The sequence below is a fragment of the Poecilia latipinna genome, unplaced genomic scaffold (genome assembly GCF_001443285.1).
Source record: "Poecilia latipinna isolate Pla-1442-1.1 unplaced genomic scaffold, P_latipinna-1.0 Scaffold435, whole genome shotgun sequence".
Lineage (NCBI taxonomy): Eukaryota > Metazoa > Chordata > Actinopteri > Cyprinodontiformes > Poeciliidae > Poecilia > Poecilia latipinna.
The window spans coordinates 359,367-376,551 of NW_015113051.1; the positions used below are offsets into that span (position 1 = coordinate 359,367).

A 17,185-nucleotide genomic window follows, 5' to 3' on the forward strand; every position below is an offset into this window, starting at 1 on the left:
ATATGTTTCAGTGTCTACCTATTCTAATCCCAGGTAGGGTTTTAGCTGGGTTTGTTATGGTCAACAGCAAATCATCTGCGAACAATGACAACTTTTGTTCTCCGGATGCCATATGAACTCCAGCTGTGTCCGTCCTCTGTCTTATCCACTGACCTAGAGGCTCTATGAAGAGGGCAAAGAGGAGTGGAGAAACACAGCATCCCTGCCTCGTACCCCTTTCCAGAGTGAAGCGATCAGATAGGTCTCCATTAATTTTGATCCTAGCAGATGGTCTATCATATAAAGATGCGATTACATCTATTATGGTCTGGTGGAACCCAAACCTGGACATAACTTTGTAAAGAAAAGACCATCTGACTGAATCAAAAGCCTTCTCTGCATCCAGACTCAATACAAGAGTCTCTATTTTTTGATGGGTTACATGATTTAAAATATGCAGGGTTTTCCTGATGTTATCCTGAGTCTGTCTCTGCCTGATGAAGCCTGTTTGGTCTTTATGGATTATCACTGGGAGGATGTTTTCCAATCTCTGTGCGATTATAGCAGTAAATAATTTGTAATCAATATTTAGCACACTTATTGGCCGATAATTTCCGCATTCCTTCTTATCTTTTCCCTCCTTAGGGATTAGTGAAATGGTTGCGTCTCTCCATGAAGGAGGGATTATTTTCTTTTCTAGTACATTGTTGAAAACTCTTACTAAAACAGGGACCAACTGATCTTGCATTTCTCTGTACCACTCAGAGGTAAACCCATCTGTTCCTGGAGATTTCCCTCCTTTCAATTTTCTAATCACTGATTTTAATTCTGCTTCAGTTATCTCTGATATTAATTGTTCGTTTTGCTCATCTGTAATGCTAGGCAGGGTGAGTTGGGAAAGGAAAGTGTCCATTTGTTGTTCATTATTCAATTTGGGTTGGGAGTATAGAATTTTGAAAAAATCACTAAAGCACTTCTGGATCTTTTCTACGTTTGTTTCAACTCTATTTGTATATATATTCTTTATTTTGTGAATAGCTCTGTCAGCTTGCTGTTTTCGTAATTTAAATGCTAGGAGCTTCAGAGATTTCCCCCCTGCCTCATAATATTTCTGTTTAGTAAAGAGAAGTTTCTTTTGTATTTCTTGTATGTTTAAGTCGTTCAGTTCTTTTTTCACCAACTCAATTTTGACTCTTATAGCCCTCCTTAAGGTTTTGGAGTGCTCTTTCTGGAGTCTTTTCAGCTCTGTCTCCAATTGAGTTTGTTTTTGTTGTCTAATTCTCTTTTCATTGGAGGAAAAGGCTATTATTCTTCCCCTGACTACGGCCTTTAGAGCATCCCAGAGTATTGCCAGACCCACTTCATTATTATCATTCTCTTCCAAGTATTGTATGATTTCAGTTTTCATATTCTCCTTAAAGATTGTACTGTTTAATAAGTTCGTATTCAGCCTCCAGAGGGTGGATCTGCTTTTTTCAGCCATTTGAAGGGAGATATAGATTGGACTGTGGTCTGAGATTGAACTGGATCCTATTTCCCAGCTTTCCAATCTATGCACATCTTTTTTAAACATGAAGAAATAGTCTATTCTTGAGTATACATTGTATGAAGAGGAATAATGTGTGTAGTCACGACTGGTTGGGTTCTTATCCCTCCATACATCCACTAGTCCCACTTCATCCATCATATTTTTCATTCTTTTACTGATATGTTTAGAGTTTGTTTTTCCATTCGATGAGTCCAGATTTGAGTTTAACCTAATATTAAAGTCCCCCGCACAGATCATTACACCCTGACTTTTTGTTGCTGCTAATTCAATAATTTTCTTGTAAAACGACCAGTCGCTGCCAGGTGGGGCATAGACATTAATAAAACTCATCAGGACACCATCTATTTTCCCTGTAAGTAACAGATAACGACCCTCCCTGTCTTTATGTTCTGTAACGTGTTCGTAGCACAAGGAACTCGATATTAAAATAGCAACCCCTCTTCGTTTACCGGAGCTGTGGGAAGAGAAATAAACAGATTTAAACCCCATCTTGGTCAGTTTGGCATGTTCAGAATTATCTAGGTGGGTTTCCTGCAACATTGCTATCTGAACTTTATCCTTCCTGAGTTTAGATAATACTCTCCATCTCTTAATCGGATTATTTATGCCATTTATATTGAAAGAAGCCACCTTTAACTGTGTCTTTCCCATTTGTGTAAGTGTTTTCCCCATGTCACTGATGACCCTGAAACTCCCCTACCACTCACTAGAACTGACATAAACAGAATATAAACAGATGAACCAAAAATAAACATATAAACAGGAACCCTAACAGAACAGAACATGTTCAGCCTCCAAGGCAGGGGTCTGTTGATTAGACCCTGTTGGGCTTCTTGGAGGAAGCCCAGAAGGGAAAAACCTCCCATGAAGTTAAGGAGGGCCCTTACAGGTGGCAGCAGCCCAAATAGGAGTGGATCCCAAACAAACCTTCATAAAATCCCATCATCCTTAAAGCAGCCCTCTGTACACTTATCTCTAAGAGGAAGAATCCAGGAGGGGAAATGAAGGTTCCCTCAGCTCTTAGGTGGAGATGTTCTTCTAAAAGCCCGGAGCCTCTCTTTATAGTTTTCTCCTCTTGCAGAACCGGAGGAGCCCTTCTGTCTCCTCCCCTCCTTCCTGCTCCAGGACAACCGCTCAATCTGCTCCTTCAGGGAAGCTGGAGATCTGATGATTTTAACTTTGTAGCCCTTTTTAGCCAGATCCTCGGTGGTCTCCTCTATGGTGTCGTAGGTCCTGGTCCCCTCTTTATGTTTCACTCGCAGCCTCGCCGGGAAGAGAGTCTGAAATGGAACACCGTTCTCCTTCAGGACTCTCCGAACCTCCGTGAACTCTCTGCGCTTTCTGAGGATGGCTGGTGGATAGTCATGGTCCAGATTTATTCGCTTTTCATGCCAAATAAATCCTTTTCGCTGCCAGGCCTTACGGAGCAACAGCTCTTTATATTTGAAGCTCAGAAATTTCACCACTATCGACCGTGGCGCCGCTCCCTCCGGTGGACCGAGCGCGCGTTCAATCTGCATGTCCGGCTGGATGTCTTCCAGACCGAGCCCCTCTTTAAGTAGAGCTTCCACAAATGCCGCCATGGATTCACAGTCCTTTTCAGCCCCCTCTGGAACATCGTAGATCCTGATATTTTCCCCCCTGGATCGGCTCTCTAGGTCCTCCATCTTATCTTCCAGACTCACGTGTAGCTTCAGCAGTTCTGCTAACACTTCCTCCGTATTTTGGGTTCTTTCTTCCGTCTTCTCCAGCCGCTCCTCTACTTCGCTTATCCTTGCATTCGCTTTTCTTATTTCCTCTTTAATAGTCGAGAGTTGTTCCTTAGATTCCTGGCGGAAGCCTCTAAGCTCTTCTAATAGGATTTCGAGGCTAGCCATTCCGATCTATTAGCTTAAGGCCACGACACATTAGCTGTACCTGTTCGTAAAACTTCTCAACTTCCCTCTTCTAATTATAGTGTCTTTGGGGCTTCTTTGTCGTCTTACCCCCTTTAAATGACTTTCGTAGAGCAATATTACTCAGTTGAATGGGGGTAAATCAAGAATTTCTCCGGTTGTCTGGGGAGACTCTTTAGTGAGCCGCCATCTTAACGGTGTTCCGGCCGGAAGTCCNTTTATATATCTTTTTTTATTATTGAAAAATAAATATGGTAAACAAAATAATAGCGTTTACTATTAAAAAGCAACACACGCAAAAGTATCGAAAACTGGTAGTGATTCCCAGGTACCGGACTTTGGTACCAAGTGTCAAAGGTACCATCAGCTGACATGATGAAGAGGATGAAGAAAAGGAGGAGACTCACGAGCCAAGGACGGAGCAGTTGTAGTAAACCACGCTGGTGGAGATGAACCGGAGACCCGTCTCTGTAGAGCGGAGGCTGAGCTGGACCGCACGCTTCTCCCCTGCAGGAAACATGGCCGACCATCATCACACAACCTGCACACGACCTTCACTCAACCTTCAGACAACCTGCACACGACCACTCCACGTGTGTGTGTGTGTGTGTGTGTGTGTGTGTGTGTGTGTGTGTGTGTGTGTGTCTCACCGTAGGGAGGAGCTTGTGCTGGTAGCTCCTCGAGCGACGGCGACATGCACACCACCTGACCTTCTGTCTGCACCTGTCCAGGTGTTTCCGTCAGGTCTTCGAACACACAGGTGACCCCGCCCGAAAGCTCCGGGACGTTCTGCACCCTGATGGTCAGCTGGATAAAAGGAGGAGGTGGAGCTTAGAGCTGACAAAGTCCAGGCCACAGGTGGGTTGGGGTGCGGCTGCTCACCTGAGTGGGAGGAGAGGTGACGGACATGTTGCTAGGAGAAACCGAGATGAACACGCATTGGTCCAGACGGGTGTTGAAGTGCTGAGGCTCCTCCCACCGGTCACATGACTCCTTCCTGGAACACCTGCAGAGGTTAAAGGTCACCAGACAGTGAAACCATCTGACCATCCATTCAACCAACCAACCATCCATTTTCAGGCTGATTGTTTTCTGATTGTCAGATTATCATCTCAGTTTTTATGACCCAACTTCCTGTTTCTTGATTAACAATGGAACTACCGAGGAGGCAGCGATGGAGGTGGAGCAGCCGACAGGTGGAGGTGAAGTCTGCAGAAAGCAGCAGCTCCAACCTGTAGTGATGATCTGTTTACTTCTAATGAACAGCAGATTGACAGAGAGAGAAGGAGGAGGAAGAGGAGCAAAGCTGCATACCAGAAGCAGCTACCATTAGAGGAAACTCTGCACTGGCTTTTTAGCCTGAATAGACGGAGCCTTGAAGGTGACGCTCAGGGTAAAGTGTAAGGGCATCACATCTTCAATAAGCCTTTAAGCTGAGACTGTCTGGTCCATAAACACAGAAACACTCAGAGACCCAACAAGTTGCCTCCTGGGTCTGCTCTCAGCCTTGTGGCTGAGGCTTTTACTTTGAAGGGACAGCTGACTGATGGAGCTCTAAACAGGAACTTCCTCCCCTGGCCTGGATGCTGAACATCAAACATCCTGATGAGAGATTGGAGAATTTATAGCAACATTAATGACGCCTGAGGGGATCACACACGAGCGCACATGCACACAGACGTTTGTGTTGCTATCTTTGTGGGAACTTTCCATTGACTTCCATTCATTTCTACAACCTAATTCTAACCGTAACCAAAACTCAGTTCACACCTTAGTCCTAAATCTGACCCCTGACCCACAAACAACATTTCCCCTTGTGGGGCCCAGGCTTCGGTCCCACAAGGAGCAGTGGGTCCCCACAGCGTAGTGTCAGGAAAATGGTCCCCACAAGGTATTACAAACAAACACACACACACATACACACACACACACATAGAGGGTCCTTCTATCTTCATGAGGACTTTGCATTGACTTTTATCCAAAGTAATCAGTCCTACTTGGACCTTCCAGGTCCTCCAGGTCCTCCAGGTGAGCCCCTGTGATGAATCAGTGAGTAGAAGAAGAAGAATGCTCTTACTTGTTGAAGAGGACGCACCAGCCGCAGTGCGGGTCTCCTGATCCCAGACAGTCAGAGCAGCTGTTGTACTGCTGGCAGCTCTCCACCGGCAGCCTGGTCACCTGGAGACAGAACCAGAACCTTCAGTTGGGTTCTGCTCTGACCCGATCTGGTGCCAGGTTTCCATTGGCTGTGTTTCAGGACAGACAGTGAACCAGGCCAAACTGGGCCTGTTTAGAAGCAAACTGATGTGTTTGTTCAGAAAAGGGTTCGGTGTTTGCGGCTCGTTTTGTTGTTTGGCTTCTGGTCTTTTTCTGGAGGCTTGAAGCTGCAGAACGCAACTTTTACATATTTGTTTATTTCAGTCTTAGCACTGTCCACCACTCTGGTGGCTATGCTATCTAGCATTAGCATTCAGGACAGCCTCTGTTATGGTTGTAAGGTCCGGTTGGAGGTTTGGCTTGTCACAGCGAGCAGAAGCTCCGGACCCGGCTGTTGGTTCTGGGGGCATCAGAACTGGGCCTTACCTGTCGGTGGCTCAGCAGGTAGATGCTGCGGTGGTCTGGACTGAACACCATGTCCCTCAGGATGGGCTGGCCCTCCGCCACCGCCACCGTCTCATACAGCAAGGCATTCTGGGCTGGCGGCGGCACGCCGTCCACTCGGATCTGAAACACAGAACCAGAACCGTGAGACCGACCCGACATGTCTGAACTGACAAAAAAAAACACATGATGAAGCAAGCAGAACCAGATCAGAACCGGGTCCAGATTCTCCACAGACTCGTTTCTTTGGGCACCAGAACCTTTCAGCAGAACTTCAGATAAAACCCGGATCCATTTCCAGAGTCTGCCCAACGATTTCATCATCATCATCTTCTTCTTCTTCATCATCATCTACATCCTACGATGAAAATCCTCCAAGATTTAATAGAAGCCGTTCCTGCAGCGTAATGGGATTACTTCTGACTGGAGAGGAGGTAGAGGAGGAGGAAGAGGGATGCTGAATACAGCAGGAACCCGGCAAATACATGGAGCAACTAAAATAAGACCCAAATCCTCCCCTCCCCCCTGACCCAGAAAAACACCATCGAAGAAGAGGAGGAAGAAATGGGCAACAAATAAATGGAAGGAAAAAAAGAGAAAAAAATAGAATAAAATATGGAGGAAGAAAAAATGCAAACGAAAGAAAGAGAACAAACGATGTAAGAAGGGAAAGTCAGACAAGGGATGAAGGACGAGTGTGTGTAGTTAATTAGCTGTCTGCTCGTTAAGCAGCCCAGCTTAATTAGAGCTGACGAGTTGCACGCGCGCACACACACACACACACACTCTTCTACAATCCTGTTTAACGGAGTCAGAGCAGCAGGAAGGAAACGATAAAGTAGGACACTGCAGCAAGAGAGACGGCAGCAACACGGTTAGAAGGTTCTGGAAAAAGCTTCCAATCCCAACCCGGACCAGACCGCCTCATTGAACCGGACAGGAATAGTGAAGACAAACGGGATGAAAGTGAAAGCAGAAGATGAAGGAGAGCTCAGTGATGGAGCAATACAGGAAGTGACCTGTGACCTTTGAACTATGACCCCCGGCTGGCATTCTAACCATCAGCACCTGCTTTGTTCCCGACACACTCGGCCCTTTGCCTACACATGACCTCTGACCTCGCAGCCACAGATAAAGAGCACAGCTGTTGGAAAGCTGTCGGTCCTCATAATCACTTCCTGTGTTTCTACTTTACCCACCATGTGAGGACCAGACCTCCAGAACGCACACAGACATTCCTGTGTAACGTAATACCTCAGAGTGTGTGGTGGTCGGCATGGGGGTGGAACTGGGAGGGCCGGTCTGATAGTTGGAGTAAAGCTGCAGCTCATTTCAAATAAGGTGACTTCAGAACTGATCATACCTAGCCTCTGTGTGTGTGTGTTCAGCTGATAACACACAGATTCAGTCCTGTTCTGACTGGACTCTACAGCAGATCCACTGAATGAGACATTTATATAGATTTTATCTTGGTGTTTCCAAAAAATGTATTGTTTTCTGTGATTTTTTAAAAATTATTTCCGAAGTTTTTACTTGTCTGTAATTGAGGTTGATGTATTAAAGAGAGAAAATCTGGGCCAGAAGGTCATTAAAAATGTAGAAATGACAGCAAAACACAGAAATTACAATAAGCTAGTTCTGTTGAATCTTCTGAAGTTGCTCTAAATGGTCTGTTTCCCTTCCTCATGGTCTGGTCGACCTGGTTCTACTGGAACCAGAACTCCATCATCTGCTCCACCAGATGCTGTGGTTCTCTTCCTCTCTGCTCTGAGTCAAACCAACCTGTTCCCCTCCTGGCCTGTGGGGGCGCTGCACCAAGAACCACTGAAGGAAACAACACAAAAACCTCTGAAGACACTGAGAGCAACTTCCTTCTTCACCAGATGGAAACAAGATGGAGGATTTTAGTGGTTGGAGGATTTCTCTTTAGTCTTTGGCTAAAGACCAGGAGCCATTTCTCCTGCTATCCTAGCATGTTAGCTTTGGTTGTATTTACCCAGAATGCCCTGCTCTGTAGTCCACTTCCTGATTCTGGAGCGGTATCTGGTCCGCTTGGCGTTCACATTCAGACCAAACCAGAGTTCACTTCAACTGAACCCAGACCGAGGTTTGGATGACTAGAGGTCAGAGGTCAATTAGCGATCACACCTCACCAACCGGACGGGCTTTTATAGGCAAACGAACTGGAGTCGGGTTAAAGTGGACTGGACAGAGCTGGTGGGAATGATGCTACCTCAGTCTCCATCCAGAGGACCGAGACTGAAAAAAGACTGGCTCAGACTTTCTGCCTCTGAAGTCTTCTCTCATTTTGTGTCGTATGTTTGTTTTTATAAAGGGGCAGCTTTATGTGTTTTCCAGGCACATATTCCCATTTTATATCATAATCAGCAGCTATTTTACCTTCAGTTGTTATGAAATCTTTTATATATCAAATATGACTTTAAATAAATTTGACTTCCTGATGTAACGCCTTGAAATTGGGTCTGTGTTTCTTTAAGAACTGTTCTTTATGAAGTTCTGCCTCCAGGAAGTCATCCCAACATGGCTCCTTTATAACCCTTTAATGTTTTTACTAGCACTGCTCTGAGCAGCAGCTCCTATAAGGAGCTCTGCTGTTTGCTAATTGCTGCTGGCTAGTCTGAAGGAGCGGAGTGGGGGAGGAGCTGTGCCTCGAAGGCGGGGCTAGGGCCACCCAGGTGTTTTAACAGCTGAATGGTTGCCATGGAGATTAAAGAAATTCTCCAACATGAAAGAATCAGAGCAACACAGCAGGGAGAAACGAGATGATTTACATGATACCGGCCCTTTAAGAACAGACCTTCAGAATGAACCTGGGCTTTCTCCAGGAAACTGGGTTCCATCAGAACCATTAGTATCTGTTAGCCAACCCATTCAGCTCATTCCATCTGTCTGCCTCACACTGCCATTCACAGACACATTAGCAAGGCCTGAAACTCAACACCTGCAGCGCTTTCCCTACAGTGCGCGCACACGCACGCGCGCACGCGCACACACACACACACACACACACACACACACACACACACACCGGGCTGCTCTCGGGTTTCATCCAGCAGCTGCTGCCTCTCTTCTCAATAATGTGGACAAATTAGAACATTATGCCTTTGGTTCTGAGGACAGGAAGTTCTGCAGAACCACCTGACCTCTTGTAAAGACCTTTGACCTCTCAGGACTTTATGATTTGCCGCTTCAGACTCGGAGTTTTGCCTCATTACCGAGTTTTGCTTCTGACCTGACAGAACCGGGTCAGACAGAGGAGCATGGAGTCCTCTACGTCTGTAACTTAAATCTTGAAACAAATTAAAACTTTTACTGTTTCAGCTTTAAGCTTTGCTAAGGTAATTTTATTTCTATAGGAATAAGGCAATTCAGAGAGCTTTACATGAATTAGAGGAAATACAAACAAAATGGATGGAAATAACACGAATGGTTCCACTGGATTCACCGTTCCACAGCAGACTGTTTTCCCTGCAGCAGCCATTATTGTCGCCATGGAAAAATTAGAGACCATACCATGGAGATTCTTCAGGGAGTTGCATGATTCGCTCTGTCCTCCATCGTCTCCATGGCAACCGAATAATAATGAACCTGATGCTTTCTGCACCACAGCGCCTGCGGTGATGCAGCTCAAATAAGGATCTGAGAACCAGAACCTTCCAAACCTTCCTGTTCCCACCAGATCCAGTTCCTCGCCTGCAGGAAGTCCTGCTCCTCTTCCTCACGCCGAAGGTCTGCACTCAGACCGCCTCAGAATGAATCAGCTGTTCATTTATTATTCTTACATATTATTGTCATCTTTAGCGTTATAGTATCAGCAATATCTATCACAGTTTTCCTCCTACATTATTTCTGTTAGTAAACACAGATTAAAATATTGAACAATATTTATGAATTTTTAAAGATATTTAGGAATATTTGTAGTTAATTTAGGATTTTCTCCATGCTGAAACAAGAAAAGCAAAGACAGATCTGTAATTTGTACTGTAGCTCACAATAACACATAGAAATCAGATCAGAGATCATAAATGTTTTTATCAGAAGGAAAATATTCAGGATTTTCACTCCCCCCTAAAATCAAACTGTAACTTTATTGACACAAACATTTATATGTTTGAGTTCTTCAGATTTATCATTACATCATGTATTTTTTATCCAACATCTTCAGCCCCTTGGAGTCATTTCATCACGTAAATGTAATTTTGAGGCACAGATTGAGATCAGATTTATGTGAGCTGAAAAAGGAAAGCTGACAAATCAGAAGAGTTCTGGTGAGCTTCATGCCGTCAAACCGGTGCATTGCAACGATTGGGTCGAATGTAAAATGCCTCCAGTTGTTTCTCTCTGAGGATCCAGACAAAGAAAAGTGAAGCGTTGCCGGCTGGTTTTTAGTGGCTCAACTGCAGTCTGTGCTTGTTTGCTTAATTGGAGACGAGTTTTGATTGGATATCGGCTCCAGAGCCGGTTAGCAGGAATCAGACAGATCCCACAGCTGAGCTGATTAAGGAAACAGGAAGTGACACGCAGCATTCAGAGGCCAAACCAGGAAACATGACAGCGAGACCCTGCAGGACGGTTTATGAAGACATCCTCCGTCCTCTGTCTCCAGCCTGATCTGCCACCAGGGGGCAATTTGGAGCTGGATCTCCTCCTGGAGTTTCCTGGTCATGTGAGGGTTAGGGCTAGACCCAGGCTTCTCCAAATCCCCCAAAACCCCCTATTAGATGCTGACATTCCTGCCTCCCAGTTCCTCACAGTTTCTGACCCTGAAGGCATCACAACAAACCCCAGCTGCATGATTTACACAGAAACATTCTGGACGAGCACCCAAAAAGTATTCAGTGTTTTTCTGGGTGTGCCATCAGCCTGGCGGGGCCCATCAGGCTTTACTTGTCCCCTGCCAGGCTGAGCCTCGTTTATTTCTCAAGCATTTTTAGACAGCAGAGACAGTGAAGACAGAGTAAGCTAGCTTTATAGCTGACGCGTCGATCTGGCTGTTCTGATTGCACTGTTCCTGCAGCTGCCTATTGGCCTCACATGCTACAATTTCCATATTATGATGCCAGATTATGCAGCTCTAAATTATGTAACTTTTAACATTTCTAACATGGCAGGCCGCTGGTAGACTGCTCTAGCGCCCCCTATCACCAAGCTGAGCAGGTAGCACCCAACATCCTGGACAATCCCCCGAAAAGGTATTAGCCCACCCAGCCTGCTGTACCACAGGGTAACTAACCAGCAGATGATTACAGCCGACCGCATGCAGCTCTGTCTGTGACTCTGTGGCCTGATGACCAGGCAACCAAACGCAGCCAGTTCTGAGAGTCGGACCAACAGCAGAACCTCGGTGAGGATAGATGGAGAGCGACATGCACTGGAGTGCAGGGACAGATCAATAAGAACAGATAACAGAACTGACAACCATGAGGAGGTTAGGCACCGATTATTCAGAGATGTCAAAGATCTCCCGACCTCCAGAGGATCGACTGACGTGCTAGAAACTTTTAGTGATGAGTTTTAAAGTACTTTAGCCTGTTGCCTTGCAGCAAGAAGGTTCTGGGTTCGATTCCCGGCCCAGGGTCTTTCTGCATGGACTTTGCATGTTCTCCCTGTGTATGGTTCTCTCCGGGTACTCCGGCTTCCTCCCACAGTCCAAAAAGATGACTATCATGTTAATTGGTCTCTAAATTGTCCCTAGGTCTGAGTGTGTGTGTGCATGGTTATTTGTCCTGACTGTCTCTGTGTTCCCCTGCAACAGACTGCATTCAGGCTCTGCAGACAAACAGCACGTCTACATGTGGTAAATAGACATGTCACATCTCTTCAAAAATTCAACATGATGATCACATGGTTTCCTAATATGCTGCTGCTGTTAAGAACAGGTTGGTTTGACCCGAAACCATTTCAGTTCAGACCAATTATCGTCCCAAACAATTTAATCAACTCACTTTGACATTACTATAAATATATATATGCACATAATTAATACGGATACAGTAGTTTTACATCGATTCTTAGCTAAATGTGTATGTTTAAATAAATAAATAGGTATGTTGCAATAAAAATAACTACAGAGGTCAGTTATAGCTGCAGGAGGCTGACAGGAACCATTAGTGGAATAACAGATATAATTTCAATTCACACAGTCTTTCATTCAGGGTTACATAAATAAAACAGTTTTATACTTTAAATCAGCTGAAATGTCCTGGTTTTTGTTCTTCAATTAATTTTCCTGCAAAACAAACCTGGAAATAATTCACAATTGAAATCCCATTTCCACCTTTCAGTAATTATGAAGAACTAATTAAAGATTTGCTTGACTAGCTGTGACACCAGAGGTCTCACACACGCACGCACGCACGCACGCACGCACGCACGCACGCACGCACGCACACCAGTCTTTGCTTCCAGAGGATTTCTGCCGGCGTGGATTCTGTGGGGAATTTCACAACAGGAAGTGAATGAGTGAAATTCGGAGACTGAAGGTGAAAGCTGTGACGCTCTGCAGCGGTTTTCTGCGCATGCTCTGATTTATCGGGCGTGGCCGTTTAAATCTCTCCCAGGTTTAACAATCACCTGCAGTCTTTCCATCCAGGCCACATGGTTTTAATGTGACTCTATTTGTGTCTGACGTCAAGCTGAAATGCCTCCTAGGAGACCATCTTTATGGATTTATCTCTAAAACAAAGTCAATAATAAAAGCTGTGGGGTCTGGGAGTGGGGGAGGGGCCGCCAGGCGGGGGGATGACAGAAAGAGATGAAGTCATTTCCCAAGGTGAAACAGGAGGATGAACACATCCTTAGCAAGCACCAAGCATTTCACTGGAAAAGGCTTCCCTGCTCTGGATAATATTTCAGACTTTAGTCTGATTTAAACCCATTTAACCAAATAACAGGTATGTTAGGGAACCGCCTCCAGCAGCAGCCGGTGTGATCTGTGTTACTGTGATAACGGCAGCTGCAGGACAGGAAGTAGGCGACATGGTGGCACTCGGGTGGAAAACGAACAATGACCCTTTCTACGCATCTTCTATGCTGCTTCATTCACCAAAAATATTTGCATGTAAAGACAAAAAGGAAACAAATTTTTAAAAAATGTCCAAATCTGAGTTATTCTGCAATCTGTTGAGAGATAAAAGAAGACAGTTATGTTGATTAAAGTAGCCAGATATGGTGACACTTTCCAATAACAGCCATGTGAAATCTTTAGGTAGTCACAGTGAATGAGTTGGGTCTTAAAAGCTGTTAAATTTAAAAATATTACATTATTTGACTAAACGTTTGCTTCATCTGGGGGTAAAGAAAAGATAACACAAAGTTTGACTTCAGGGCTTAACCACAGTCACTTTTAGCTGCATGTGGTTGTAAAACAACTTTTGGATCAAATGGGTAAAGTTAACTGATAGTCCAGAAGCAGATGGAAATATTGTAACTTAACTGCATTAAAATGTTTAATCGTTGACTGCAAGGTCTATAACTAATCGCATTTTAATAAAAAAAAAACCTACATCAACAAGATTAGCAACATTCTCATTTCAAAACACTTTATTCCTGCTGAATAATTTTAAAAATATCCATCAGAGCTCAATGACAAGCATATTTATAGTTTTTAATCTGTACTTCAGTTTCTTCAACCATCAGATTGGAGCAATGTTTTTATATATTAACTAGTTGAAGTCCTGGATCTAGAAAGAATACTACAAATGTTCTTTACCAGTCGAGTCTATTTATCTGGTTATTATCAGAATATAAACAATAAACAACAAAATTCACTGTTCAGTGATTCTCATCCTAAACTAAACCAGGTCGAATGAAAATGTCCCCGTATCCACAGGAGTCCTTATGTTATCTGTTAATTACTGCAGTCTCCAAACAAGCGCATTTACAAGTACACACACACACTTGTATTTCTAACCATAATAAATATTACTACTGACTTCCACACGTTTCAGGAACTCCATCTGGCCCAAACTAGTACTAGTGCCAGTACAGTCCCGACCCAAATCTGATCCACATGATGGAACCAGAACCTGACAAATGGGACTTTGCTACATAAACGTGAGGCTTTTCTCTGGTCCCAAAGGCTCAGCTGCCTTCAGGAGATAACTGATTCTAGCAGAAAAGGTCCTAATGAATAACATGACACACACACACACACACACACACACACACACACACACACACGTAGGCGTTTAAAGGTGCCTCAAAAACGCCTCCATTTATTGCTGTGGCAGCTGCAGCAAAAAAGGAAAACAGAGTAACAAGCCGCTGCATTAAATAATTACTGGAAACATACACAAACAGAACCGCAGCAGAAAGAGCCTGGCAGCCAGCCACACACACGCACGCACGCACGCACACACGCACACACACACACGCACACACACACTCTGGGGGGTCAAACAGTCAGGTAAACAGAGTAAATCACTGCGCCGCACACTGACAGCTCCAGAGCCGTTAGCTAACAGCGGAGACGCTTACAGGGACAGATGATGAGACAAAGATCTTCCACCCTTCAGAGATGAGCCACTCGCTCGCCTTTTTAGGCAGCGTTAACGGTTTAACAGGAGAGTGAGACGCGGCTGACAGGACTTCAGGTTTACTCTGTCCAAACAGGAAACGGATCAAAAGCATCTGTTCACCACTAACACCAGCCGTCTGAGAAAGGAGCTCCATCAGGACGTCTGAAGCTTTCAGTGCAGAGTGAGAGCCGGTACCAGTCATACCAGTATGGGACCAAAACACGGCGATATTTTTATATAGATCTGTCTATCGATGTAGATATGAGTAGTTTTATTGCATAGAAATAAAGCTAGGTCTAAATCCAATCCACATGATTCAAATTAAAATGTGTTGGAGCCACTTTCACGTCATGGTATTCAGATGGACAGTAAAAACAACATTAAAACTTAAACATAACAAACTTAACATAACTTTGAACGTTTTGACTGATGACATCATTTTAAAATATATCAGAGGTTACTTAGTATTTGGTCATTTTACCAAATAACTTTCTTCCTACTTCAGTCATTTCTTGTTTAGAAACTTCTTAAGTGCTATTCTTACTCAAGTACAGTTATTTTCAAGGCATTCAAGGTTTATTCAAAGCTTGTTCTAGGCTTGGCGTTTCAGCTTCCAGAGTCCTTTAGGATCCTGGGAGGCGAATCGGAGATGAAGTCTGGACTCCAGTCTGTTCCTCTCCCAGATTCAAGGAATGAAGCCATTAAGATCAACTGCCTTTAGCTAATCACATGTAATTACATTGTTATTATTACTACTATTGTTATTATTGTTATTACTGTTGTTAAGCTGGTGTATGGAGTGTTTATTACTCAGCAAGTCAAACATGAAGCTGGGTTAGCAGACCTGGAGAACATCAATACTTCTTCTTGTCATCGGATGCAACAAAACAATGAACAGCAGCGGGTCCAACAGAACCAGAACCACACAGGAACAGCTTCTTCTCCCATGTTTATTTTTCATTCTCTTGTTTATTTGCAGAAGGACGTTTTCTGCCTCAGTGCTGGATTTTTACAGAACCGACAGAAACTTGCACCGGACCCGTCAACCCAGGGTCAGGGTGGGTTAAGGATGATTGCTCTGTTGCCAGGGCAACAGTAAATTGTCTCTAATCTAATTTAGATACAATCAAAACAAAAACACCAGCTGGTCCTCAACGAAGGCTCAGCAGAGACAGCTTCCTGTTCAGTGTGTGTGTGTGTGTGTGTGTGTGTGTGTGTGTGTGTGTGCGTGTGTCAGAGCCCAGGTGTGCAGCTTCATGCTGCAATCAGAGCAGGTTTATGTCAAAGCACCGAGTCTGGCTTCTTCAGCTCTAACTGCAACCCGGCTCTTGGTTTCGGATCAGAACCAGAACAGACTCAGATCTCAGCTGATTCTACTCCACAGGTTCTCACATCTACCTATAAAAGTGGCACCAGCCAATCACAGCGAGCTGATCCGAGACGGACCAATCGCAGCGAGCGGACACAGCAGCTCCATGATGAAGATGGTAACTGTGAGGATGATGATGAAGAGAAAGATTCTGGTTCTGGTTCTGGACCTGCAGAGATTCTTCCAGCCTCTGAATGGAGCTGTAGCTCCGATCAGAACCACTCCAGGCCCGATCGGACCTCCTGCCTGAGGTTCTGTTCGTCTCCAGCTCAGCGCCAGAAGAAGCCCGGCTGCAGCAAGCGGGACCCACTTTGAGCCGTTTCCATGGAGACAGGAGAAGTGAACCGGTAGTGTTGGGTGATCTGACAGCTGATTGGTCAGGGAGGGTGATGTCACAGGATGGGAGGGGCAGGAAGCCCGAGCGTCCCAGGAGGAAGAGTGTAAGGCCGGTCTTTGTTCTGCTGCCAGACCCGGTGTGCCGCAGAGACCCGAGACACACTGCGGTGCCGCCCGCCTTCCGGCTGATCAGAGCCGGACCTGGATTCTGAAGGACTCCTGAACAGCTTTTTTGCAGCTGCTCCTCTAAGGTTGCTGACATAGTTCCAGAACCTCCAGAACTTCCTCAGCTGAACATCATCACCATCTGATATGGAACCAGAACCAGAACTTGGCTGGAGGAAACGGACCTGGAACCTGAAGAGGTTGAGCCACTTGGTTCGGCAACCAGCTTGACGTAGATAAACCACCTGACCCGGTCCAACTGGAACAGAACCATCGGCTCTGCCCAACCTGGTCCAGTGAGGAGGGAACTTCTCCCTCCGCTAGAATCAGCTAGCTTCTCCTTAATCTAGCTCAGTGTTTCTCAACGGGGGCGTTCAGAGGACGGCAGGGGCGCTGGCGGACATTTTTACAAAAGGGGGGCGCTGGGATTCCTCTGGGGGGCGTTTGGTCGAAGGTAAACTTTACACCTTAAATGCACAACAATCAGCCAGCCAGCTTCACCCTCAGCTAACTTCTCCTTCATCTAGCTTCTCCTTCATCTAGCTTCCCCTTCATCTAGCTTCACCCTCAGCTAGCTTCTCCTTCAGCTAGCTTCACCCTCAGCTACCTTCACCCTCAGCTAGCTTCTTCTTCGTCTAGTTTCTCCTTCAGCTAGCTTCTCTTTTAGCTAGCTTCTCCTTCATCTAGCTCTTCTGTCGGCTAGTTTTTCCCTGGGCTAGCTTCACCCTTGGCTAGATTCAGCTAGCTTCTC

General features: G+C 45.1%; 1 protein-coding gene across 1 annotated transcript in view; it reads right to left on the reverse strand.

The window, feature by feature from the left end:
* The window catches only part of LOC106951023 (plexin A3-like), a 32,078-nt gene that overhangs the window by 10,968 nt on the left and 3,925 nt on the right, over nucleotides 1–17,185 (reverse strand). Inside the window, exons 2-6 of the mRNA XM_015038258.1 lie at nucleotides 6,007–6,147; nucleotides 5,501–5,601; nucleotides 4,306–4,429; nucleotides 4,074–4,230; nucleotides 3,827–3,930 (exon numbers count right to left, since the gene is read on the reverse strand). Of these exons, the coding sequence (XP_014893744.1) occupies nucleotides 3,827–3,930; nucleotides 4,074–4,230; nucleotides 4,306–4,429; nucleotides 5,501–5,601; nucleotides 6,007–6,147 (627 nt within the window). The remainder of the gene's footprint in view (nucleotides 1–3,826; nucleotides 3,931–4,073; nucleotides 4,231–4,305; nucleotides 4,430–5,500; nucleotides 5,602–6,006; nucleotides 6,148–17,185) is intronic.